This window comes from Cricetulus griseus, chromosome 4, assembly GCF_003668045.3.
Source record: "Cricetulus griseus strain 17A/GY chromosome 4, alternate assembly CriGri-PICRH-1.0, whole genome shotgun sequence".
NCBI lineage: Eukaryota > Metazoa > Chordata > Mammalia > Rodentia > Cricetidae > Cricetulus > Cricetulus griseus.
Window position 1 is genome coordinate 118,897 of NC_048597.1, and position 27,392 is coordinate 146,288.

Genomic DNA, 27,392 nt, shown 5'->3' on the forward strand with positions numbered 1-27,392 from the left:
CATCTGTTGGCTCAGTCTTAACTATTATAATAAACCTATATATTTTATAAGACTTATCTTATCGGACACCTTATTGGCATCCCTCCTTGCTGGTGGATCACATTGTGCCGCTGGAGCAGGAGCGGAGGGGAAAAGAGGGACACTTCCTGTTTCTCCTTCTTTAAATATGAGTCTCCTTGCTATGTCACTTCCTGCCTGGATCATCACTTCTCTATTAATTTCCCAGAATCCTCTTTGACTCCTAGTCCTGTCTAACTTGCTGTCTCATTGGTCAAACAGTATTTTATTTAACAATCAAGATAAACATACACACTACATTCCCCATCATTTCTGTCCTTCCATTTTTGCCCTGACTTCCTTTGACAAAGGTACTGTGGTGTGATACTATAAGCAAAATAAGCCCTTACCATGGATGGAACTAGAAGAAACCAAGCTGAGTGAGGTAACACAGACACAGAGAGACAAACATGGTATGCACTCACTCGTAAGTGGATATTAGACATAGAGCAAAGGATAACCAGCCTGCAGTCCATACCGCCAGAGAAGCTAGGAAACAAGGAGGACCCTAAGAGAGACATACATGGTCCCCTGGAGAAGGGGGAAGGGACAAGAACTCTTGAGCAAATTGGGAGTGCAGCAGCGGGTGTAGGAGAAAGAGGAGGGGGGGAGGAGAACATGAGGGATGAGGAAGATTGAGTCGGGGGAGAATAGAGGAGAGCAAGAAAAGTGATACCTTAATAGAGGGAGCCATTATAGGTTTAAAGACAAATCTAGCACTAGGGAAATGTCCAGGGATCCACAAGGATGACCCCAACTAACAATCTAAGCAATAGTGGAGAGGCTACTTTAAATGCCCTTCCCTGATAATGAGATTGATGACTACCTTATATGCCATCCTAGAGCCTTCATTCAGTAGCTGATGGAAGCAGAAGCAGACACCCACAGCTAAGCACTGAGCTGAGCTCTGGAATCCAGTTGCAGAGAGGGAGGAGGAATGAGCAAAGGGGTCAAGACCATGCTGGGGAAACCCACAGAAATAGCTGACCTGAACAAGGGGGAATTCACGGACACCAGACTGATAGCTGGGAAACCAGCATAGGACTGAACCAGGCCACAAGAATGTGGGTGTCAGTTAGGAGGCCTGGAAAGTCTACCAGGCTTCTGGTAGCAGATCAGTATTTATCCCTAGTGCATGAATGGGCTTTGGGAACCCAAATGGGAGGACAGGAGGAAGAGGGAACTGGGATTGGTATGTAAAATAATATTGTTTTAATTTAAATAAAAATTCATTAAAAAATTAAAAAGATTAGCCCTTGCCTCCACAAGTTGCTTTTCTCTGTGGTGTTTTATCACAACAATAGAAACCCTAAGGCACTGTCCTCAGAGCAGTGGCTTAGTCATTGAAGCTGCTCTTTCAAAGGTGAACTTGTAGCCAGGGAAGGTGAAGGCTGTCTGTGAGAAGGCAGAGTCTGGATGCACCTGCTGCAACTTCACCTGGCTATTGAGAATCACAGGATCCTTGCTTCAGCCTAGATTTCTGGACTGTATGTTCCTTACATACAAATGGAGGATAGTAACATCTGTTTTTTTTTTTTTTTTCATACCACACTATGTTCCTAAGAACTAAACGCAGAGCTTGTAGCATCTGAGTCCTTCAGTATTTCTAATTCCTTTTAAAACATCATTGGTCAGTTTATTTATGGGCCAGTCCAAATTGTTTATGTTGGCTAAAGACCCCAATGCCAGTCTTTGCTGTGCCTGCTGACTTTCTCTGGGATTCTATACTTTTGAAGATGGTTCTATGGGATAGTTTAGCTAAGGACTCTCTGGGGTACCAACAAAATTGACTTCCAGAGGGGCTGCTGACAGGGGTTCCAATGACTCTCAGTCTGACACCCCTGCATGCCTCTCTCCCCCACCAAAATCCATTAATTGAAATCCCAACCCGATGTGATAAGTGGAGGAGCTGGGACATTTGGGAGTTAACTAGGAGGTGTGGTGGTAATAGGGACCTGATAATTAGGGCCCTTATAAAAAGGGCCCCAGAGGTAGAGCTATGCCCAGAGTTCTCTAGATCCCAGTTTATATCCACAGCACCACAAAAATATGATAAACACATTATTCAAAACATACAGGGTCTGGAGAGCTCTCTTTGCCACATGAGGACATCTGAGAAGATGACCATTTACAACTGGAAGAGGTCCTTCACCAGTACTGTGTCATGCTGCACCTCACCCCTGGGCCTCAGCCTCCAAACTTACAGACATTGGTTCACCAGCCACTGGTCTCTGTTATGACACCCCAACCCAAGACACTTCCTTTCACAAGACTGTCTGACAGAATTTTGAGGTTGTGAGTTGGCATGGGTGTGACACCAGAGCAGTACCCTTGATGGTGACCTAAGTCCTCACAGCATCCTTTTTCTTGCTTCTATGGAAGGGTCTTTAGGGGTAGGGTCTCAGTTCTATCTGCTCCACTGTGACATTACACTGTTACTTGTTCCTTAGTGACAAGTGACCACTGCACCTGCTTCAGAGCAATGAGATCACAAGCTCCATCTGCTTGCTTGTTTCCCGTTCCTTGGGAAGCCCTGGGACTTAGCCAGAGGATGCTGGCTGGATTCCAAGCAGCTCTGCAGGTTTGAAGTACAGCTCACCCCAGGCTATACCGGCTCTTCCTTCTGGACACCTATCCAGAGTACAAACAATGGGGAAAGAATGAAAAGAAATACAGCCCTTAATCCTGCTTAGAAGTGGGCTTTCACAGGAGGAGGACAGAGGACAACCTTCCCCTCTCCCTTTGTGACCCTCAGTTACCTCCTTCCCGTTGCCTGGTGTTTCTGCAATCTAGGGGAACAGCCTGAAGACAGAAGACTGGACCACTTTCCCTCTGACACTGCCTTCCTGGCTCTGTGACCCTGACTCCTGGAGAGTCCAGCAGACTCAGTAAGAGAAACTTGGGATGGCTTGAAGACCTGAGGACCTGGATGGAGGTGGTGACTGCTCAGTAAGAATCTTCCCCACCCCTGGGCACATTCCAATGGCACATGCTTCTGTGCAGAATGATGTTGCAGGAGATGGCAGAATTCACATGTGTGGTCACACTGCACCCTGGAGATGCCCATCAACATCCAGGAAGATGAGGTATTATGAGCCACCTGTGTGTCTGTGCCTCAGGGGCTGCCATCTCTGCTGCAGAGGGAGACACAGACTGGCTTTGAGCATGACCCTGCTCCGGACTCTTGCTTTGATTAAGTGCCCTAGGCCTCCAGTCTCTCCCTAGTGCAACAGTGCTTCATGCTTCTGACTGGGAGTAGGGTAATTGCAAAGTGCCATCAAACAGGTGCTTAGTATTTTCTGGGTCAGCAATTGTTTGCTTTGTTTAATTGTCCTATTGGAGACCATCATTGTATAACCTAAGTTTGTAATTGGTGTGCAGCTTTAATAGTTTATTTATTTATTTATTTACATAGGATCTTGCTGTATAGCCTAGACTATTCGTGGGCTCAAGATCCTCCTGCATCAGCCTCTTAAGTTCTGGAATTGCAGGTGTGTACCCCCACAGCTCTTTCCTCTGTTGTTCTTGTTTGTTGTTGTTTGACAGTCTCACTAGAAAGCTCTGGCTGGCCTTGAACTTGCAACCATCTTCCTGCTTCTGGCTTCCCAGTGCTAGGTTGTAAGATGTTCACTACTACACCTGGTATCCTTTAACTCTTAGAGAGAATACTTTCTCTCTGGATTGTTCAAATAGGCTTTTTTTTTTTTTTTAATGCACAAGGGAAAACGTTAGTCCAGAACTCAGGACAACATCAATTATAAGGAATGTATACTGTTCCCTGGCAAGAGATGACATCCCATACCCCAAGATGAGTGTCCAAGTCTGTCCTGTCGAGCCTTCAGGGATGACTTCTTTCTAACAGACCTTAGGCTTGCCTAATAAATCCAGACAGGATCTTATTCTAAGGTCAGCTGATGAGATTAGACTACAGTAATCAGGTTAAGATTGTATGAAACAATCTTCCCTTGGAGACTGAATTTCACAAGCAGCTTTGACTCAATTTTGAGGGAGGATGATGAATGTAGGCCCTGGGTGGACCACAGACTGCACCATCTGCAAGGCGCTACCTGTATATCATGCACTGATAAATGACTTATTCCTGAGAATAGAAAGGGAGTCACCTTTCTACTGAGGTATAGTGGGGTGAGTTAAGACTGTAGGGACATGGTGGGGTATATCAGAATCATATAAAGAAAACCAGGCCCAAGAACTTACTAGACATACCAGACAGAAAAAAGTGTAACTCCCTTGACTGTACCCCATACAAAGATGGACCCACCTAAGCAGGATGGCATAACCCCACCTACCTGACACCCAGTGTGTGTCAGGGACAGACAGGCAGATAGGAAGCTCCTGACTTTCCTTGGAACTTCAGCTGTTGATATAGCATGCTTGACTGCCTGCCCACCCATTTGTTCACCTAATTTGGATCTGAACCCACAGTTTTACTGCTCTGGTCTCTTCTGCACTTTCACCTTGCAGCCAGCTGAATTCCACCCTGAGCCTTGCTCTCAAACCTGACTCCCAGAAGACCTTTCTAAACTAACAGCTTCCTTGCAGCTCATCTGGGTTCATGCCCATTATCTATAACAAATTTTATTAACATTTCTATCAGACTACTTCTCAGACCTTTCAAACTCTGCTGTAGCCTTTTAAGCTTGCATATATTATATAAACTGCATATATGGAGATTGAAGGTATGTTTATTGTAGCCTGTATGATATAAGAGTTAATATTAGTAATTAAGATTAGGTAAAAGGATCTGTGTCTGCCTGGGCCAGAATACGAAGGTAGATGGGATTATCTGACAAATTGCTGCATTGAGACCACCAAACCTTGTTATTAAATATTAAATTTATTTAAATTTAATTATTATTTCTTAATTATTAATTTTAAATTGAATATAATTGAAATATTGCTATTAAATAATAGCAATAATAAAGTCTGATATTGTGGAAAATATAGTCATGCCCATCTACAGTCATAGCATAGTTTGATTACAGTGTCAGCCCTGGAACAGACATGGCAGCAGGGCTGCAGAGGTAGATCTCGTGGGCTTTGAGAAGCTGGCCCTCAAGACCTTCCCCAGTAAGCAAGGCCCTTGGACTACATCAAGGGTCAATGAAGGGAGGAATATCTGTCAGCTACGCATATCTCTGTTCCTCAGTTCTCTGGCTCTAGTTTGTAGTCAAGTCCCTACAAACTCCACTTTTAATAGTGACCCAAGCTTGGTGTCAGTTTCCAGGTCAGCTTCTGTCAAGAGACTTCAGATGTGCACGGACAGGATGGGCCAGTACTCCTTGGAGTTGGGAAGACCCACAGTAAAGGGAAAGTTTTAGAGAATCATCTCAACATGTTGGCTTCCTGCTGTTTGCTCTTAAGGGTGATCCCACCCAATCACACAAGCAATTGCTCCTGAGTAATCCTGTGGGACTCTTACTCAAGCTACTTGCCGGAGGCAGGCTGTCACCTAGCCACATTCCTTTGTATGTTTAGCTTCAACAGAATCCTGGGCAATTCCTCAGTCTGCCCAAGGCAGATGGCCCTGGTCATATCCTGATAACACCTCCTCAATGTTTCTGTGACTCAGGCTCATCAACAGACATCACCTGGGTGGGGTCTGAAGGCATGCCCTGTTGTTTGATGGGTATTTTGCACTAGGATGCTGACCGATCAAGATGATCAAGTGGTTGCCTGATTTCTACACAGTGGTGCTGAGACTGGATTCATCTAGATATTTCCCAGATCTGGCTTGAAGACCTGCTGATACTCTCTACTGTTCCTTGAGTGGGTTACTGAATGACTGATCTCTCAGGGTTAAGAGCCTACATTTCCTTTAGGCAAGTTTCTGCCTGTGATAGGCAAATTTCTACCTTGATAAAGAGAAAAGGGACTCCTTTATTTACTTCCAGCTTTTGAAGTATAAAATTAGCTTGCCTCTGTCTTTATAAAATAGGACAGGAAGTTGGGTTTGGTCACAAAGAACCCAAAGGGGTTAAACTTTTAGTTCAGCCATACTCTTGTTGAAGCCTTGGACAAGTTCTTCCTCCTCTCTGAACTCAGTTTCATTTTTAAAGTGGGACAATGTTTTCTTTTCCTTCCGGTGTTGCCATGAACAGGAAGTGAGTCCATAAAAGCCCAGTGTCTTGGGCAGTATCTGATGGCAGCTGAGGTGACCTTCATGAGTACTTACCAGGTATCTCACCTTGCTGATGTATCTTTGGGACTTGGAGTGCCATTCCTGTCAGAAGGGGGTCCTGCTTCATAATACTGCTATTTCTGTTGGCCACACGAGGGAGTGACTGTCTGTTCTCCACCCATAGAAGCTGCACTTTTTCTTATTGAAAGTGCTGGAGACAGTTGCTACCCACCCAGGAAGGCCACAGGGAAAAGCACCCAGCCATAAGCTCAGAAAGTGACAAGGTGAAAGAAAGGGAGTTTTGATTGGGACTAGCTCTGATAGGAGGGCTCTCTCTCTCTCTCTCTCTCTCTCTCTCTCTCTCTCTCTCTCGTGTGTGTGTGTGTGTGTGTGTGTGTGTGTGTGTACCTTGCCTATCTGGTTCATTGGCTCCTTGGTTGGGCTCTACAGACATGACAGGAAACTGGCCTAAAGTGGATGGAACCAGGAAACTGAGCCAAATGTCTTCCCACACTCTCTGGTCATTCCCCTAGCATAGCCCTGGGTATTGTACCACAAAGTCAGCTGAAAGGGAATTCTTGGGCTGACAGGGACATTAGAGTATAGGCCCTGCTGGTTTAACTGGCCTGGGAGACAACCATAGCCTACTCCAAAATGCTATCTGCCAGGGTGCTGTACACCACATGATAATCCCAACAGCCACTTCCAAGAGAAGAGACAAACTAGAGAGTTCCTGGAACCCCTTTTCCTTTTGTTCAGATATTTAAGATAATTATATTGGAAATTTAACAAAAGTCCCACTTATTTGGAAGTATGTTTATAAACCTTTAAATGAGATGGTGATGTAGTTCAGTTGGTAGAGTGCTTGCCTAACGTGCACAAGAACCAAAGCTCCATCCCTCAGTATCACACAGAGCTGGGCATGGGAGTATACATCTATAATCCCAGCACTTGGAAGGCAGAGACAAGAGGATCAGGAGTTTAGAATTATCTTGGACTACATGGCTAGTTAAAGGTCAGCATGGGTTACATGATATTCTTTAAGGAAAACTCCACAAAATATCTATTCAACAATAATGAATAATTTCTCATATGAACGAGGATAACTGTATACAGACACAAAACCTATAACACTAGATATGTTTATTTCTGAAAATACAGCATCCTTCTATCTTCTGAACTTGGTAAGATGGCAAAATATGTCCAACCTTTACCTACAGATGAGGAAATTGCGCTGAAACAGGGTGAGTCAGCATACAACATCCGACAGGCAACTTTTGACTGGATGATGAGCATCTCAGAAATGTGAACAGTGGGGCCTTTTGCTTCAAGCTCCAGGAGCAAGCTCTTGGAAGCATGCCAGAGAAGAATTAAGAACACGGGTTCTCTGCTTCCCTCCATTCTGCCACTATGTCCAGCCCACCAATGCAGGCAGATCTGGTCCAAGTTCAGAGAGATGCCTTTGGAAGTCCTCCAGGTAGGCAGCTGCTCCTGGTGGTTCCTGTGGCTTGATACAAAATGCTTGAAGCTCAGGCTAAGCAGCTGGGAGATGTTTCATCATCCACTAACTACCACAGAGAAGAGTGAACTTGGGGACAGCAGCTAGCACATCTAGGGTCCTCTTCCATGCACAGACCCCTTACCCCACCTACTCACAGAAACTCAGAGTCACAGAGTTTTGTGTTGAAGAGTATTTAACCCTGGACTAGGGAGATGGATCAGTGGGTAAGAGTGCTTACTGTGTAGGACCTCAGTTTAAACCCCTTGAACCCATGTAAAAAGCCAGATATGGATACATGCCTGCCTATAAGACCAGTGCTGAGGGGAAGGGGGTACAGATAGAAGAGTGCTGGTGCTTGCAGGTCACAACCTAGCTCCATAGATAATAAAGAGATCCTGTCTCAAGGGAGTAAGGCTGAGAGTGGAGTGGGACACCTGATGACCTTTGCTTCTGTGAAGGGTACATGTACCTGAAACACACACACAGATTAAACTCAACAAACAGCTGCAGCCAAATGTGACTGAAAATTAGACCTATTAAAATCAACTGAAGTGAGGACAGGTGCCCCTCACAGGAGAACTGTAGTCTGCTCCCAGATCAAAGATGGGTGTGGGAAAGGAACACCTGCCTCACAGGAAACAAGGAATGCCATGATGAGGAACACGTATGCTGATTTTCCCAGAAAACTGAGTAGCCCAGAGCCAATGGGCATCAACTAGAAGGGCCTGATCACTTTATGAACTTACAAGGTGTTTCTGCTCTGCTTGCAAGCATGTTTTGACCACTTGCATTGTCCCATAATCCAGTGTCATTATTTCCCCACAGTTTTCTTCTAGAAGCAAATATTGACACCCTGCATATCTGCATTCAACAATCTCTTTGTAGACACATATGGAAATATGACACATTCCAGACTAGGGATTAATTTGCAGTTTGTTACAAGCCTGTAGCTGTGCCAGTGGGGTGAGCAGCCTCTGAGACACGTCCATGGAAGAATGAGACTGGTTGTACCAGTCACACAGGATGGATGAGCTCCTTCCTCATTACCACCCACACAGTAGCAGCCAGCATACACGTGAACTCACATGAACACAGGAGGACTTGGGCACAGGTAGATATGGTCTAACTTTCAGGTGCCTGGTAAGACCTACATCACTCAACTGCATAGATCAAGCTATAGATCAGAAAATAACAGACTCTTTCTTCAAATGAGAACAGATAGTTAAAATACCAGATATAAGGGGGAAAAGGGAGTAGGTCTGAGCCTCTAGCTTATGGACTACACCAGTGCTCATCAGCCTATGGTAATTACAGGACATGACCAGGGCTGTTTTTAATGCCATATCCTGACTAGGAAAGTGTCAAGCTCAACACTGCAACACTGGCAGCCTTGGCATTCCTTGAATGCCGGCAACACAGGCATTCTGTTCCCACAAGGTCCCTCTGTGTAACTGCCACAGGGGTGGAGGGGACACTGATTCTAGGTTCAAATCTCCCCCTGCGCTCCCCAAGTTTCTATTGGCTTTCAGACTTTTACATTGTAAGAGAAGGCTGAATGATAGGTCCACCTATCCCAACTTGAAGTCCAATTCCATTGAAGCAGTTGCAAAAACAAAAACAAAAACAAAAACAAAAACAAAAAACCCCATAGCTGAACCATGTTAAGAGACAAGGCTGTGTCAGGTCTTAAGAGAATCTGGCTACTCTGTTCCTGACAACTTTCCTAACGTTCCTTTCTCAAGGTGAGCATGCAGAAATGTCACAAGTGCACAAAATACAGACACAAGGCACACACACACGCACACGCACACACGCCCACACACCAAAAAAGTCAGTGATAGTAGGATCTGGGTTTGACAAACACATTCCAGGATCTTGAATTAGCACATGGAAGCCCACCGAGCCTACTTTAGAGTGACAGCTACTTGCTGCTGAGGCTGGCCTTGCAAAACCCAGTCCTGGTGGCCCGGGAAACTCTTGCAATTCTCACTTCATCGGGGCATCTCTTATCGACACACAGCCCAGCCAGGGCACCCGTCAGTAGCCTTTGGGATCCAATGCGCCAAACGCAGCGCCCCACGAGTTCACCTCCTTGCTATCACTCAGGGTTGTGGTGGGAGAGGCCTTGAGCTTTTAGGTGGTATGGGCCCTCGGGGCCTTTAAGGGGGCGGAGCTGTTAAGGGAGACTCCGCTCTGCCCGCCCCCGGGCCGGTCCTCCCTGCGGTTACTGCCGGCCGGGCCGCGGTCCGGACGCCCGGGGCTGGGAACGAAGAGGAAGCGCCTGGCCTGCTCTTCTCAGCGGCGCGTGGGGAGAGGCCGCCTCAGTCCCGCATTCCGGTCCCAGGTGCGCAGCGCTCTATTCGGCTCGTAGACCAGTCCCCGGCGTCCTCCTCGCGGCCTTGGCTCCGGCCTCTCAGGCCCGGTTCCCCGGACCCCGCGCCCCTGCGCCCCGGCGGATGTCCTGAGTCGCCACCCGCCCGCTCTGCGCCCCGGCGCCAAGGCTGCTCGGGGAAGTCGGGGCGCGCGCGCCCGGTATGCGCCGTCAGCATGGGCTCGTGGCTCGGCGAGGTACAGTGGCTCATCATGGTGTCGCTCTTCGTCGCGGCCCTGGGTACGGTGGGCCTGTATTTGGCGCAATGGACGCTGGCCAGGGCGCGACCCCCGCCCCGGCGGCGGGAGGAGCCGGAGGAACGACGGCGCCGGGAGTCAGACACGCTCCTGTCCTGGATAATGACTCTGGATAGCTGGGGAACCCAGTGGCAAACGGCCTGGGTGACCGCTCTGAACTATGAGGCCCAAAGAAGAGGGGTGAGTTCCTAGGAAGGTGTGGTGTTTGAGGGTGAGAGGGTCGTCAGAAAGAGTTCTGTCGATTGGAGGCCGCCACAGCCCCTGGCTGGCCACTCTGAGCCTACCAAGGCAAGGCATTTATTCCATCCTTGAAGTTAAGACCAGGGAGAGTGCAGCATCTGCGGTGGGGAATCAACATTACTGTTTTAAACACCAAACATCATCGGTGGCTCCTTGATGTATGCTGTCTGTGGGAGACCCGCTCAGAGGACCAGTGCCCACCCAGCTGGTCCCTGGTGGATTCTGGGTGGACATTTATTGATTCTGAACCTTTTATCCGCCTTCACTGGATAACTGTGATCCAAATATGCTACCATTTCGAATCTGTTGACCTATGCCTAGAGCTTCTCAATTCTAAAAGGCTTTCATTTCTGAGCATGTCACAGAATAATGACCATTTGTCGAGATCTCACTGCTTGCCAAATGTGGCCTGGGGGACTGAAGGTGCTTCTGTCACTCCCAAATCAGCATGGCATCCTCACCATCCTACTGGGGAAACCGATGTCTATAAGCTTAGAGTTGCATAGTCTCTGGTGTCAGAGCCAGGATATAGACCCAAATGTGCTGACCTCACACCTTGGGCTTATTACCTAGCTCCGTGCCTCACACTCCTGTTGTTGTTTCTTTCATTATTAATTGCTTGCTGACTTATTTTTTACTTTTTAAGAGGTGTTAGTGCAAGGACAAGTTCCTGGCGTCTACAATTTGGAGGCATTCCACAGGGAAATTTGGAGCTTGGCGGGACAGAGCTGGCACCTGTCAGCACTGCATCTGTTCCTCAGCTTCAGGTACACAGGTATCTGCACCTGCTGTGCAGCCCAGTGGAGAAGTCCCATACCACCAGCCTTAGACACAGTGAATACCACAACGTTAAGTCACTGTCATGGCTGAACCTATCCACTTTCAGAATATTCCACATTGGGCACCGAGCCTAGATTTTGTGCCATGGTCTTGGCGCATGTGGCCATGGAACAACAACAAAAAAAAAGCTTCAAGTATAAATAAATTAACAAAACAGTGCAAGAGACTTTGCTCTGGACTCTTGGAAAAAGATTTTTGGATGCAAAGGCTACAAGCTTAGTTGACATCTGTCTTGATACCTAGAATAGGTAGGTACTCAGTCACCAGAGCTGGACTGCTACCCAGGGCAGCATGTAAGCTATGTGTCCTCATATGTAGGCATAAACACTATCCTACCATGAAGTTGCTGTCACTAACCCCCATTTGATCTGGTATCAGCAACCTGGCCCAATCAAGGAGAATATGGAGTTGCCCGAGCTGATGCCTGTATTGTTCTCTTTCTCTGTAGGGTGCTATTGGGTATGCTGGTTAATGATTTGTAGGAGGTGGACACCAGTGGCCCAGAGTCAGTGATCCTGCCTTCTGTGAATTCTGGATGTTTCATTTCCTGTCATTTCTTGGTTGACTTCCTAAGATATGGTCACTCTAGATATGTTCTCAGGGTTCTTTATGCCTGGTGGGTTGACCAGAAAGAACAGGAAGCTCCTCCTTAGCACTGGTCTTGATTGGGCAAGTAAATTCCCATGGAGTTACTGGCAGGTGAAAGCACCTGTAACCCTGGCCTTTGTGGGTGGGGAGGGCATTTGGGGACTGGAAAGACACTGACCTGTTTGCTTTGTCCTGTCTGCTTTCTGCTCTTTGCCAAATTCAGCCATTTATCCCAAGAGAACTCCTGCCTGAAAGTGCCAGTACTGTATTAGGTTCAAGCTCCAAGTAACTGGTGGCTTCTGCCAGAGCTTTGTGTGTACTTTTGCACAGGAATTGGTGTTGGAGTATCTTTTGGCAGTTTTTGTTCTAGTTGATTGGTAGATGCCTGGGAATGCTGCTTGACCAAATTCAAATGGAGGGTTTTGTGGCAGATAGGAACTCATTTGCCTCTCTACCACTCCCCAGTGTCTTGAGAGCCTGACCCCAGAGGCCAAGCCTGCTGGAGTTTCTCCCTGCCCTCCCCCCAACTTTGAATGTCACTAATCCCTATCAGGGCTGACATTCCCAGACCGCCTTAGGCATAGACAGCCGCAGTTTAGAGGTTCCCTGCCCCAACTCCGTCCTGAAATCTCTTTGCCCTAGCCAGGGTGGCAATTAATACTTGGAAGTCAACCAATTCTTGGTCTGTTACTGGTGAAGTGGAATGGAGAAACACTAGTAATATTTGATCATATCCAGAATCTTCCATGGAAAGGGAAACTTTCTACTAAGTGGGAAGGAACTTTAACCTGTCCCATTCTAGGTTTTACACTAGGTTTGTATTTGTGTGTGTGTGTGTGTGTATGTGTATGTATGTCATATGTGCAGGTGCACATGCACTAGTGTGTGCATATGTGGTGATCAGAAGACAACCTCAAGGACATTATTCACTTTGTATTTTTGAGACGGTCACTGATTGGCTTGGAGATCACTGATTTGGTTAGGCTGGCTGGCCAGCAAGCCCTAGGACTCCATCTGTCTGTGTCTCTGCAGTAATGGGATTACAACCATGCTCCTACTCTACACCTGATTTAGTTCCCTGGGTTCTGGGAATCCAACTCAGATCCATATGCTTACACAGCAAGCACTTTCTTACTGAGCTATCATCCTAGTCTCATAGTTGTTTTAAAATGGAAAGAAACGTTAAACTTTTCTGCCCAACCTCTTCTCTCTCTAGAGGAGCTGAAGCATGAGAGCTAAGAGCTCAAGATCAGCTTAAAGCCTGGTCTGGCTTCCTTATGGTCCTGTCTCAGCTATAGCCATGCCTTGTGGGAAGGAAATTCATCCCTTAGCCTCAAGTGTTTCTTCCAATTGAGGTCCAGTGAAGAAGACCTGAGTAATGTAGCTGACTCCCTATGATCCAAGGACTAAGCTATGACTCATGGTGGCTTCTTTGTGCTCTTATAAGTATAGATGTATGAGTTCCAACCCAGATTCCAACCATCACTCCATAAGTAGTTTATAGGGTGATTAGTTGGGTTGGAAAGAGGGGAAGCCATCATTGTCCCAGAAGCTGATCAGCAGTCTTCCAGTATGTAGGGATTATGGGAATCATTAGAAATACCTTTGCCTGCTTCTCCATCACAGTGCCACATTCACAAGGCTTCAGTTAGCTGAAGAGTAGAGAACAGGAGATTCTTAACCCCCCTTGGGTAAGAAGCCACTGTGCACACTTGTCTCTAAGCAGCCATCTGTCAGCCAAAGTTTTTCTGTGCCCAGCAACATGTCCAGTTGGTGGTTTTAATGTTAAGCCTCACTTCTCTGCCAAATCTGACATTACAAAAAACCCATGCCCATTGATGGGGCTGAATTTCTGTAACCAAAAGCCAGAGAACCCAGAAAGTATTGTATTATCTGACGGTTGTGGACTGAAGTTTCTGTCCCACTCGGTCCCATGGTCATTTAGTCTCAAATAAACACACAGAGGCTTATATTAATTATAAATTGTTCGGCCGATGGCTAAGGCTTCTTATTGGCTAGCTCTCTCTTTATTATTAACCCATTTCTATTAATCTACGTGTCTCCACGTGGCCTAGGCTTACCAGAGAATGGGTGTCCTATCAACCTGGTGGCTACATGGCATCTCCCTGTCTACTGCTTCTCTGTCTTTTCTCTTTCCAGCATTCTCCTAGTCTGGTAGCCCTGACTATACTTCCTGTCTGGCTACTGGCCAATCAGTATTTATTTATCAAGCAATAAGAAAAACATATTCACAGCATACAAAAGGACTTCTCCCATCAGAAGGTAGCTGCTCAGGGTAATCCTGTGGCTGGCCTAAAGTCACATGAACACTTTGGCTTGTGGTAATAATCAGTCACACAAGAGATGGTGGTATAGATACCCCTACAGCACCCAAGATTACCTAAGGTTGCTGTTTCCACAGCTCTGGTTTGGGATCCCATAATGCTAGTGGCAGGTAGCATCACCTGTGGCTGCAGGGCTTCCCTTCCACCCTGGTGCTCTGTGGAGCACATGCTGGTCTTTGAGTCCATGTTCTGCTGCTGGTGTTATGGGCTTCCACGGTGTTTCCTCCCTGCCATAAGCTGGCAGTGACCCTAGATTGGGAAGATTCTCCGATGTGTCATTTCTGTAATCCTTCAGTCCAGGATTTCTTCTGAGGAATGCTCTAACAGAAGTAAGACTGTTGAGCAGTTTAGAATATTTAGAGGATGGGGAGTCAGTGTGAACTCAGAACATGTTTTGAATAGTGCTGACTTCTCTGAGATTCTGCAACTTGCATGTAAATAGTGGCCAGTAACTGCAGAGTCCTCCCATCACCTAATGACTTTCAAGTTGTCCTTTCAAAAACCAGTGGCAGAAGCTGCACATAGGAAGGCTGGTAGTGAGACTGTGACATCCACTTCAAGAAAGGACCCTGGGTCAGCTTGTCCCCCCCACTGAGAAGGAAAATGGGCTTGAGGCAACTCTGTGAACTCTACCATGCCCCTACACCCAAGTCTCTCTCTCTTTGTAGCTCAAACACTTAGGCTTCTTTCCTGTACAAAGGCCTTCCTTCGCACAGGGCATCCAGAGTTCCGTATAGTGTGTATTTTCTTTCCCCTTATTTAGCTTCTTCACATCTCAGAAGTGCCCCAGTCCTCCCATTCTGTAAGGATGCTGCCCCACCCCACACACTCAGCAGTTTGCATTTGTTCCCCTCTTGGTCATTTGCACCTCCATCTGCCCTCTGCATTGTGAGCCCTATCCACACAGAGGTGGACTTCATTCCCAGCTCAGAGGTGGCTGGGAGGAAGCCCTGTGCATGTGTGGTCTAAGTGACAGGCATGGTGGAAGGAGAAGACAGTGGCCATGTACACCATGATGTCTGGATGAAGGCCTCAGACTTGGTAGCCAACAGACCCGAAGAAGAACAACAGGCTATTTAATGTGCTCTGTTTTAGCATTCTGAAGAACAGAAATGTGAAAGAAAGCCAGCCTGTGACTGTGCAGATCACCAGTGTGAAGCCCAGGACATGTGCCAGTGGAGCTGATCTTTGTACTCAGCTGTGCTCCCAACACGACAGGAATTCAGGAAAGAATGGGTGTCTTATTCACACCAAAGCCAAAGTTAACTCCAACCAACTTCTGGTGGCTGAGGAGGGAAAAGGGCTCTTTAATCATGTAGAAGATATGTGTGAGCCACACTAGCTATATGATCTTGGACAATTCTGACTCTTTATTTCTGCCATAGAGATCTGTGAGTCTGTATGAGGCTGTAAGCAATGCCTGGCATGTCATGAGTCAAGGCTGCTCTTTTGTAATCTCTCCTTTGAAAACTGTTGGACTTGTTTTTAGATTTGCAGAAAAGTTGGAAAAATAATTATTTGTGGGTTCCTCATCCAGCCTCCCATAACTATCACTCAATGATTAAAGTAGAATTACTGTTGGTACATGGTTGTTATAACTTAAAATGAGAAATTCAGGTAGAATAAGGGGTTAACAGTGTAACTACAACCAAACGTGAAATAAAGTTACATTGTATAGAACAAGCTTTTAACCTGGACACAGTTACATTACCAACTGGAGCTACTGGAGGTACAACTAAAAACACAGTGAAATTAACATTATAACAGTACAAGACATTAACATTATCACAGTCCCTTTAGTAAGAAATCAAAGTATTCCTTCATCTTAGCTTCCTCTGTACACCATCTTATTGCTTAAGGGCCCTAGTATCCTTAGTTTGTACTTCTTAGTCTTCCACAGTCTGTAATGGTTTCTCATTCTGTCTTGTTATTTATGAACTTGATAAAATGGGGTGTTGTTGATAGTTATTTTGCTGAGTATCTGTCTGATTTCCTGGCTGTTGAGGCGGTACATACAGAAACAGTACCCCATAACTGTTCAGTATTGAGGAGTTCATGGTGTTGGTGTAACTTGCTGCTGGATGTGGGCCCCGTGAGATGGTTTTGTGCCTTGTGTCTCCACATGTGGATGTAGTTACCATGCCTTGGGAGATAAACCCTTGCATGTTTCTGCTCTCAATTTAGTGTCCCTCAGTGTGACTTACCAGCCACAATTAACTTCATGGAATTCCCTTAATGGTGATTGGCTGTTTCCTCCTTTGTGTTATTAACTGGACCTCTGCTGAGAGAGGCAATAGTCACTCCTACAAGTATATTTAGCTGGTTGTATTCATCACTGTGGACTTCTGTTTTGTTTGTTCTTATTATTCTGTGGGTCCTAACCTTGTATCATTACTGTTACTTTGCTGCCTAAATTGCAGCTGTGTCCTTCATCAGTCCACACTTGTGTTTCTTTTCTTGCTTTATGATCCTACAAGGCTCTCTCTCTCTCTCTCTCTCTCTCTCTCTCTCTCTCTCTCTCTCTCCTCCCTCCTCCCTGTCTCTCTCTCTCTCTCTCTCTCTCTCTCTCTCTCTCTCTCTCTCTGTGTGTGTGTGTGTGTGTGTGTGTGCATGTATACCACTGCTCACTGCTCATCTCTCAATATTCGAGACCCTTTCAGTGGACAGAGCTTCAGTGTGGCTGTGGGCATGAAAACTTCTAAGTCATATCAATACTCTGCTTTTTAGTTCAAAAACAGGGTTCATCTTAGTCTTCTCCCTTCTGTTGTGTGTATGTATGTGTCCCCCACCTCATGTGCATGTTTGTGTGTATAAAAGGAAAATTTCAGCCTGTGTGTGCCAGTCCACCCCCCCCCCTTATTTGGATTGCAAGCAAGCATTAACACACCCGAGATTTGGTTTACTTTCTCTTCTTCATTTTTAGTTTTTTGCTTGGTCAGTTATTTGATCATATTGCTAACCCACACATTGCTAATCCTGTAGATGGTCTTCTGAATGTTCTTAATATCCAAAATCCTACCCACTTTGAGTAGTTATGTAGTTCATGTGTCACGTTAGGCTTCCTTGTGAGTGTTTGTTTTTCTGTTTAGTTTCTTCCACATCTTGGCCTAAAGGTGCTTGTAGCTAAGCCTGTTGACTCAAGTTCAATCACTAGAACCCACTTAGTGGAAGAGAATTAACCTGAGTTGTTCTCTGACCTCCACATGCATGCACATGCCCTCTCCTACACTAAATAAATATATAGAAAATAAAATACTGGGGCTGGAGAGATGGCTCAGATGGCTCAGATGTTAAGAGCGCTGGCTGCTCTTCAAGAGATCCTGAGTTTAATTCCCCCGCAACCACGTGGTGGCTCACAACCATCTGTCTGTAATAGGATCTGATGCCTGCTTCTGGCACTCATACATAAAAATATAAATAAGTTAAATTTATAAAAGAAAGTAAAATACTAAGGAAAAAAATCAAGCTAGAGAGAAGGCTCAGGGGGTGAGGATGCTTACCACCAAGTGTGATGCTCAGAGTTCAACCCCTGGAACTCACATGGGAAGACTTCTACAAGTATGCTAAATATTAAAATTAGCTCCCCCTCCCAGTGCCTTGGGATGTTACTGTTTCCAGAAGCAATATCCCTATCTGAAATTCTTGGGCCAGAAGTGTTCTTGATGTCTGATTTTGAAATATTTGATTATGCATAGTTAGATACCTCAGGGATGGGACTTGACCCTAAATATGAACTTCTCTTCTGTTTTGTGTGCACCTTAAGGGGTGTGCATGGTGCCCTGGCCAGCATATACTGAAGGTAATCTAATACAGATTTTAAACAGTCCTAAGCCTGAAACAAAGCTTCATGGTATGGAGTTTTCCACTTGTGGCCCTATAGCTGAGCATCTACTTTAGTCAGTCTGTTCTGGATTTCCCCCTCCATTGCTCAGAGCCACAGTTTTAGTCAGAGAGGGCCTGTTGTATGGGTCAGGGTCTGAGGGATACCAACTTCACTTCTCAGTTTTTTTTTGTTTTTTTTCAGTAGCAAGATGACATCACTACAATTCAGTCAAATGCTTGTCATTTACACTCATCATTAAGTAACTTCTCAGTTTTTTGTTTGTTTGTTGTGTGTATATATGTGTTTGTAAGGGTATGCATGTGAATATTTTTTTTTTCTGGCAGTTCCTACATGAGGATTTTCAGTCTTTTAGTCAGGGCAGGTGGCTGTGGACTGGTTGTTAGCTTTGAGCAGAATGTCAGTGGTACAGGAATTGGTTGAAAGTTGTGGGCTCACACGAGCAGGTGGAATAGAAGTAGAAAGGTGGTCTCCCATCCTTATTTTAACTTACAATGTATGTCCTTTGTAAGAGAACACCTTGACATTAAAGATCTTCCTAAGGTTTTGCCCAGAAGGCACCAGAAAGAATGTCCACCCTGCCTGCCCTGCTGTGGTTCTGGAACAGATTCTGTGTCCAGGTGGAAGGGAGGCAGCCTGTGCTTCTAGGCTTCCCTGGGGTGCTCTGTTCTTCTGGCTTATCTCAGCATATAAGCACTCTGCTGATGGCACCTGCCTGGCACTGACCTCTGTGCCACAAGGTCAGCTCACAGTGCAGAGGCTTTAGCAGGTTCTTAGGTTCCTTAACCAGCTGCTTCCACCAAAGCCAGTTCCAGTCCCATGCTTGGCCAGTAGAGCCTGGAGATGGTGACTTCATCCCTCCAGCAATGTAGATTTTACCACCTTTCATGATGTTTAAGGAGTAAGGTAGATGCTGTTAGCACAGGGTGAGGTTCTAAATCCTAAATAAAAATGAGCTATGTAGTTTATACTTGATTTTGATCTCTGGGAATTCTTAAGAAATAGGCAGAGAGTTATGCCACTGCTGTTTTGCACTAGGCCTGCCGGAGCACCTCTGATCCCATTACATGACAGTTCTGTCTCCTGTCTGTTACCATATAGGACTAGCTCACTGCCCTAGAGTTCTGACTTACAGGACACACATAGGGCAGCAGATTCTTGCTAACCAGTCAGAACTTTAGACAGGAAAGGCTATTGGGGCAGGAAAAGTTAAAGAAAGTTTCAAACTAAGGGCATCTTGGTATGTAAGCTGGGACTTTCCAGAGAACTCATTTTAAGAGGACAGTCCTTGGCTTGCTTTTAAACTCCATATTTACTTTTATAAAATATCAATTTTACTGCCTTATAGTTACATTGATTTTGTATATATATGTATTTGTATACACACACACACACACACATACACACATGCCATTTGGAGATTTAAAAAACAAACAAAAAGAAAACAAAAACAAAAACAGGGTCTCATGTACCCCAGGCTGCCATCAAACTCATTATGTAGTCAAGAATGGCCTTGAACTTCAGCTTTGTCTGCCTCCACCTCTCTCGTGTAGGATTTCGGAGATGTAGCACCTTGCCAATACAATCTAAAGCTTCACATATGCTAGATAAGAACTCTGCCAGCCGAGCTATATCCTCAGCCCTCACTTGGAAATTATTAGCTTGCAAGACTCCTCCACCCCAGAAAAAGAGAGGGTTGGCTAAGTGGGTAGACCACTTGCCTCACAAGCATGAGGATCTGAGCTTGAATCCCCAGAAACCATGTAAAGGTCATGTGTGGCAGCATGTGTCTTTATAATCTTAGAGCTCGTACCGTGAGATAGGAGGCGGGAAGCTATCTGGAAGTTCATTGGCAGCTAGCCTGGTACGTCTTGGCCATCTCAAACAAGGATGAACAAAGGTGAGGCCTGACACACAAGATTTTCCTCCAACCTCTATGTTCGGATTGTGACAGGCTTGTGCATGCATTCACATACACGAACGTTTATATATACACATAATAAACATACACACCAAAAAAAGAAATAAAAACAACAAAAAAACCCAAGAGAGACACAGTGTTCGCTAGAGAATGCATGGAGCTCCAGTGGCTGGGGAGTCAGGCAGCTCTAGAAGCCTGTGAGGCAAAGACTGAGGACACAGCCACCAGACAGGCTCCTTTCCAGCCAGCAGTCTTCTGTGTCATTTCACATACCAGAGAGATACCAGGCCCGGGGTTTCTGCCCAGCAGTGGAAGAAGAGAAAGAGGTGGCAACTCAAGTAGCACTCCTCCTACAACCTCATATAGCAGGAGAGGTACTCCCTCCATCCAGAGAAGAACACTTGCTCAGTAAGGAGAAGACATAGCTGAGAGGGCAAGGTGCACCCACAGCCTGCCCTAAGGCTTCACTTCTCTGCCATCCTGAATCTTAGGGTTCAGTGTGATGCTCCATTGCTTTATCTCTGAGTCGGTTGCCCTCTCCATCCTTCCCTCCTCATGGGGTCCTGCTTGTCAAGTGCTGAGCAAGTCCAACATTTGGCTGGGTTTTCGGGGGTGTAAACCTACTGATATTTAACCACTGCTAGGATGTTCTGTTACAGTTTTTATTTTTAATTTTGTAGCAAGTTTGTATTTAAAAATAGACAAAACCCAGGCCATATTTATGCATTTCTCCTCACACAGCCTCTCTCTTCTAGGGCCCATTGCATCTCTCTTTCCAGCAGAACCCACAGGCCCAGTCCTTGCAGTTGACAGTTGGAGAAGTCTCCAGTGTGGTCAAGTCAACCCAGGAGAAGGTGAGCTGGGTGTGTGAACTGTGCTATCTTTCCCTGCGTGCTGAGTGAGTGCCAAGCTGGAGCTGAGCCAAGTCCTTTGCTTCAGAGTCACTGAAAATATAGAATCATTATTCTGGGGAGAACTGGTCAGCCTATCATTGCATAAATGGATTTTTTTTTAAAAAAAAGTCCACACATGAGATCATTCAGCGATGAAATAGACAGAAACACGGACATATGTGTGCATACCTTCAGTGAACCTGGAAAACATGTTACTGGGGGCTGGAGATGTAGCTCGGTAGGGAGCATGATTGCCTAGCATGCATGAAGCCCTGTTTTTGATCTCTAGCATATAAATTAGGTATGGTGGTGCATACCTGCAGTCCTAATACTCAGAAGTTAGGAACAGGAAGATCGGAAGTTCAGGGTCAGCCTCACCTATGTAGTAAGTTCCAAGCCAAACCAGGCTACACAAGACTTTGTCTCACAAAAACAACAAGCGTGCTATGTGCAGCCCAGTGTTGTGTGATTTCATTTATCTGAAATGCCCACAACAGGTAAACCAGCTAATAGGACCAAGCTAGAGATACCAGGACCTGGGTGGGGAAGGGCCTGGTGGGCAGTGGAGTGGTTCCCAAGAGGCAGAAGGTTTATTGGTGGTGATGTCTGCCAAATGTGTTGGAAGCATTTGAGTGCATAGTCTAAAAGGCCAGATTCTGTGGCCTCTCAGTAAAAGAGAGGTGTATGTATGTGAAGTCAGCCATGCGAGGCAGTTTCTGAGCCAGTGAGATGTGGTATATAATTAGTCCCATCGCTCAGAGTTTACAAGCCAGATGCACACATGAGACTGACCAGAAAGTCAAAGGAGACCTCAATACTGAGTCTAAGAACTATCAAAAATCAAAGATGAACTTTGACCTGTTATATTGGAATTACCATCTTGTATTTATTGCCTTATTATTAATGATTATTATTATTATTACTATGCATTTTATATCTTTGGGCCCTAAATGTGCCCCTGTATTAAAAATGGCTTATTTGCCTAATATTCAGCTTATCTTCCAAACTCAAAGACTCTCCCCACATGGGTAGTGGGACATCCCTGCTGCTTTGTTTCCCCTGACCATCAGATGAGAAAGTCTTGCTATAAGAGGAAAGGGACCCTGTCAGTGGCATTCATTACAACTCTTCAAAATGTACTTCAAAATACATAAAAAGAATACAGATTTGGGCTAGAGAGATGGCTCAGCAGTTGAGAGTGCTTGTTGCAGAGGACCACAGTTTGATTCCTAGCACCCACACTGAGCAACCACAACATCCTATAACTCTAGCGCCAGGGGATCTGACACTTCTTCTGACCTCCAAGGATATCTACACACACATAAATAAAACAAAGAAAATTTAAATAGGAATCTCCTCCTTGCCTGCTGCCTTGGTCCCCATTGTTTTCCTAAGTTTAGCTTTTTTTTTTTTTTTTTTTTGAGACAGGATTTCTTTGGAAGCTGTCCTGGAACTAGCTCTTGTAGACCAGGCTGCTCTTGAACTCACAGAGATCCACCTGCCTGTGCCTCCCGAGTGCTAGGACTAAAGGCGTGTGCCACCACTACCCGGCTAGCTTGGGCTTGTATGTCACATTATACATATGCAAAGTCTAGGAGCCACAAATTAGAGAAACAGGCAATACTTGTTCTTTTGAGTCTGGCTTAATGAGATTCTCTACATTTGTATCCATTTCTCCCATAAATGATATGGCTTCATTCTTTTTAATGACTGAAAGGAATTCTGTGTGCATCTAATCTACATTTTCTTTATGAATTCCTATGTTGTTGGACATCTAAGTTGGTTTCATGACTTAGTTATAGTGGATACTGCTGTAGAAACATTGGTATGCAAGTGTCTCTGTGAAGAGAACATATTTTTTAGGCTGTGACATAGACAATAGTCCTGTCCTCTGTGCTTGCTTTCCACCCACAGTGGTGACCATCCTGAAGTTAGACTAGTTTCTTCCTTCCCAGCCTTCTGTGTATTCCTCGCCCCTGCATGTGAAAGACCAGCATTTGCAGATCTAACCCATTTTATTTTCAAGTTAAATGTACAGGGCATGTATAGCAGACAACTTGGAGGGGATTTCAGGTTGAGAGGAGAGTGCTACCATCCCTCATCCACACACACCCTTGTTACCTTCACAGTAAGGATTGTTTGTATTTATTAACTCCTATCAACTTACTATGCATAATTTAGTACCAAGATTTCTCTTCTTGGAACTTGAGATTCATCTGATTGATAACAGCTTTGTTTCTTTAGCTGTCACTAGTCAGGCTCTGAACAAGCCAGGCTTGTGGTATCCCTCTTTCTTGGGGTCATTAGGGTCGGGGGGGGTCTTGTAGAATCAGAGTTATTACTCTTCCTTGGCTAGATAAATAGCTTTCTTTCTTTCTCATAGGCACGAGTGACAGATGCTATAGGGGCCTGGTTACTCTTCCAGCTTCCCAGGTGCACACTCAGGTTGCCAGGTTGGAGTGGACTAGGTGGGTCCAAGATATTCTGTGTAAAATTGGCCAGATATTCCCACATTTATTACTATGGTTCTGTGCCATCAACCCACGGAAGTTCTCTTCCCAACAACCCTTTCTAGTACAGAAGTCACATGCCCATGCTACCCACTTGGTGAGTCCAACTCTCTGGAAGATAATACAATAGCAGAAGGAACTGAAGCCCATGGCAGGCATTGGAATATAGAAGCTGGCATAGTTCATGCAGTTAGTAAGGGCCAGAGGTAGATGAGCCTGTGGCCACTTTTACAGCGTAGAAACTGAGACATACAGAGCAGAGGGCCCAACCTTCCTGGCACCTCCTTGGGAAGTGCTGGCTCCAACAGCCAGCACTGTCTGTCTGTGACAGATAAAAAGTGTACTTCTGGGGAGGTGGGAAAGCTTATGTTTGTTATTTTCTGAAACTTCCAAGTCTGACGGGCAATGGAGTAGTATCAAGAGCTGACCTGGCAGCAGAGAAGGGATAGAAATGCAGACCTTACAGCAGTCTACCTTCTAAGGTCTTCATATTTCCAAAAGAAGCAGCTTCAGAAAGTGGGTAGGTGAAATGCATTCCTGTTAGTCCATCTATGGGGTGAATGTTCAACCAAAGCCTTTGGGTGAATAGAGTCTGTATATCTTGCTCAGAATCTTGTCATTCACCATAGACAAAAGGGAAAAGTGGTCCAAACTTCGTGGTGTCATAAATGAAGGAAATACTGACACACTGACACTGAAGACCCTTTGCTAAGTTGAGATATAAAAGAACAAACACTGTAAGAGGTATCAGGTGAGGTTTTGGATGTGGTCCCTACAGTCAAGAGCACAGGCAGAAAGTGAGATGGGAGTGGGAGGGGACAGGAGGGGCTGTGAATAGAGTTAGTGTTTTGTGGGACATAACTTATGAAGATATGGTTGACAGTGATGTCTCCAAATGCTGTTCTCTGAGGTCAAATGGGCTGGCCAGGCTGGTAGCCCTCTGCTCTTCACTCCCAGAGTGGTTGCCCTCCATTGGTTACTGGCTATGGGTGTAGGAAGGGTGGGACTTGGTCTTTAGAGCTCCTCGGTGACTCTTAGCTGCCCTTAACGTGTGCTCACCCATGGGAGTATGGTGTGTGTGTGTGTGTGTGTGTGTGTAGAGGGGGGAGTGTAGGGGGCTGTGAGGGTGTGTGTGTGTGTGTGTGTGTGTGTGTAGAGGGGGGAGTGTAGAGGACTGTGAGGGTGTGTGTGTGTGTGTGTGTGTGTGTGTGTAGAGGGGGGAGTGTAGAGGACTGAGGGTGTGTGTGTGTGTGTGTATAGAGGGGGGAGTGTAGGGGCTGTGAGTGTGTGTGTGTGTGTGTGTGTGTGTGTGTAGAGGGGGGAGTGTAGAGGACTGTGAGTGTGTGTGTGGTGTGTGTGTGTGTGTGTGTGTGTGTGTGTGTGTGTGTGTGTGTGTGTTCCTGAGCTTTGGGAGGATAAGACTCCTGGTTTCTGTATGTGGCCTTTTAATTTTGGACAGATGCCTTGGCCAGCTGCAACACACCCATTTTTAGAAAGTACTGGAGCCAGAAAATAAGCTTTTCTCATAGCATGTCTCAGTTGGGACATTACTTAACTCCCCCATTGGAAGAAGACCAGAGGCATGGAGATCTCTTTTTGATATTGTTCTGGGATTGAGTGTAACTTTGCTGTGTTGTGCTTGGCCATTCCCTGTAGGGTACAAATTTTCAGTGAAGTCTTTGTCAGTTTCCCCATGGTCTCACTGCCGTGCAGAGTTCTTGAGAACTTGAGGGCCCCAAATCCATGGCATAGAAAAATGAAAACTTGATTCCTGCCAGCTTCCTCCATGGCCTCAGGGGGTTTTATTGTTGTTTTGTTTTGTTTTGTTTTCATCTCTTTTCTCTTGGCCTTAGCCAAGGCTACATATCTTATGCTAAGAAAGGGGCAGGTCCTCCCAAGCCCAGCTTGTTACTTGACTTAATATCTTCTCCTAGATGAATAAGAGTAAGGAGTGGGTACTTGTGAACTTATACAAAGGGCCCTGAGCTTGAACTTTGTCCTTCAGCCTTTCAAGACACCTGTTTGTCACGGTTGTTGTCTTTGCAAACATGGGTTCAACAGCAACCCCTTTTCTGCAGCCCACAGTGAAATCTCTTAAGGATTGAAGAGAGAAAAGTACCAAGGATGGGGCAAGATTCAGACCCTGCCCACGCCACTGAGTCTGGAGCAGTCTGGTTCATGCAAAGCACTTTGGACACTGAACATGTACATTTATCTTAGTGTCACAAACTGGGTATCTCCCCATTCGATTCAATTCTGACCTTCACAGCGAGAAGTTATTGTAACTGGCTGGGTTGAAAGCTGAGGCTCACAAGCCTGGCCCTGGTTTACACCCCATTTCTGATTGGCAGCAGACAGATTGGGGTTTCCCAAGACCCCTTTAGTTCAACAGATAATTGGAATGGCACACAGAACCCAGGAACACAGTTTGTGCTTTTTCCAGTTTATGAAGCTACAGACAAGTGAAAAGTGTGCACATGATGTGGGTGGAGTATGCAAAGTACCCCACACCCTCTGGACATGGCTCCTCCCAGCGCCCCCCCCCCTGACCTGAACTTGGATGGAGGCTTCAGCACTCTGAATGACTGATTACTGTTCAGTTCCCTAGCTTCCTTGACCTCTTAGTCTTTCTGGGTCCCACCTGGAAGATGTCTGGGGACTTATCTCATTAGCTCACAAGAGACACTGGCAAGCCCTGAAGAATGGTGGCATTTTCCTGTGGAAACACCCTTCAAGGAACATCCTGTTGCATGAAACTTCCTTCAGGCACAAGCCTGGCCCTGCTGTCAGGTGCTGGCCGTAGAAGGCCTGCTGTAAAGAAATGCTTCATGGGCTTGGTCCCAGCATGCACCAACTGGTGATTTCTCCTAGACTTAATTACGTATTTACAGAGGAACTAGTTCCTACCTACATTCTCTTTGCTCACATCCTGGGAGAGGTTTGCTCCAGAATGTTCCACCCAGGAGACACTATGCTGTATTTCCATACAGGAGTGGAGTGGAGCCAGTCCATCCTCCAAAGTGTGCATTGTGGCCCTCCTGTGTCTCTCAGCTGGAACAGAGGCTTCCCCATCTGGTGTCTTCACAATCTAGGTGCGAAACCTGATGGCAGGATCAGCTCTACTATACCTCAGCCACCCATTTAGTCACATTCTTTTAACAGGTGGGATGGATGTTTCAAATGTAATGTAACCTTGGCAGAAGAGGAAAAATTCTAAAAAGACTCTGATGCCCCCTTGTCCACTGTCAGCCTACTGAAACAATGAAGCCAAAAGAATTAAAACTTCTCCAGGAATCCAATGCTCAAAGGCTGAAGCCTGGTGCTAGTCAAAGGAGAAACTTGTCTCTCAGGAAAAGGTTTCACACAGTACTGACAGCTCATCAGGACTTCCGGCAGGAGAGAATGAAGCTAAGACAGTGATGGATCAGTGATGAATGGGACAGCACCTTGACCAGTTGCTTAGCTATAACACACTCTTTGCCCTCTATTTAAATGTCATACTCAAGTCAGGATCCTGCAGATAGATTTGGGACCACTTGACCCTTTATTGGATCCTCTTCCCAATATGACTACAGCAGATACTTCTTTCTCTGCCTTTTGTCAGTATTTGTCAGTTTAATAGGTGTATTGGGGCATGTAGCTGAGCCATGCTATTAGGTCTGCCAGCCCCAACCTGTACCCTGAGAACTCTTCTGTAACTTGTGTTTGTAAAACTTACTAGTGCCAGCAGTGGTCACACTTAGAACCAACCTTGAAGATTGCAGATATGTCACATTTCTGGATGAGGGGCCTGCTGCCCTGTGATAAGCTTTAATTGACTCAAGCCAAGGTTCCTAATGATATAAGGATCAACTTAGGCTAAAGTTTTAAAGAAAAGTTTGTGCCCACC

The 27,392-nt window shown here is 45.7% G+C and overlaps 1 protein-coding gene and 1 non-coding gene across 6 annotated transcripts in view; one reads left to right on the plus strand and one right to left on the minus strand.

The window, feature by feature from the left end:
• Window positions 1-9,918: 9,918 nt before the first annotated feature.
• Window positions 9,919-27,392, plus strand: part of C2cd2 (C2 calcium dependent domain containing 2) — a 66,227-nt gene continuing 48,753 nt past the window's right edge. For 4 of the 5 annotated variants that reach the window (XM_027415725.2, XM_027415726.2, XM_035444269.1 and 1 more), the window contains exons 1-2: window positions 9,919-10,505; window positions 20,856-20,954. In XM_027415725.2, the coding sequence (XP_027271526.1) occupies window positions 10,245-10,505; window positions 20,856-20,954 (360 nt within the window). In that variant the 5' untranslated portion in view covers window positions 9,919-10,244. The remainder of the gene's footprint in view (window positions 10,506-20,855; window positions 20,955-27,392) is intronic. The other variant, XM_027415727.2, reaches the window with a different exon arrangement.
• On the minus strand, window positions 18,355-18,422 carry LOC113835660. The gene has a single exon (XR_003485347.1). It is a non-coding gene; the product is annotated as a small nucleolar RNA SNORD27 (small nucleolar RNA).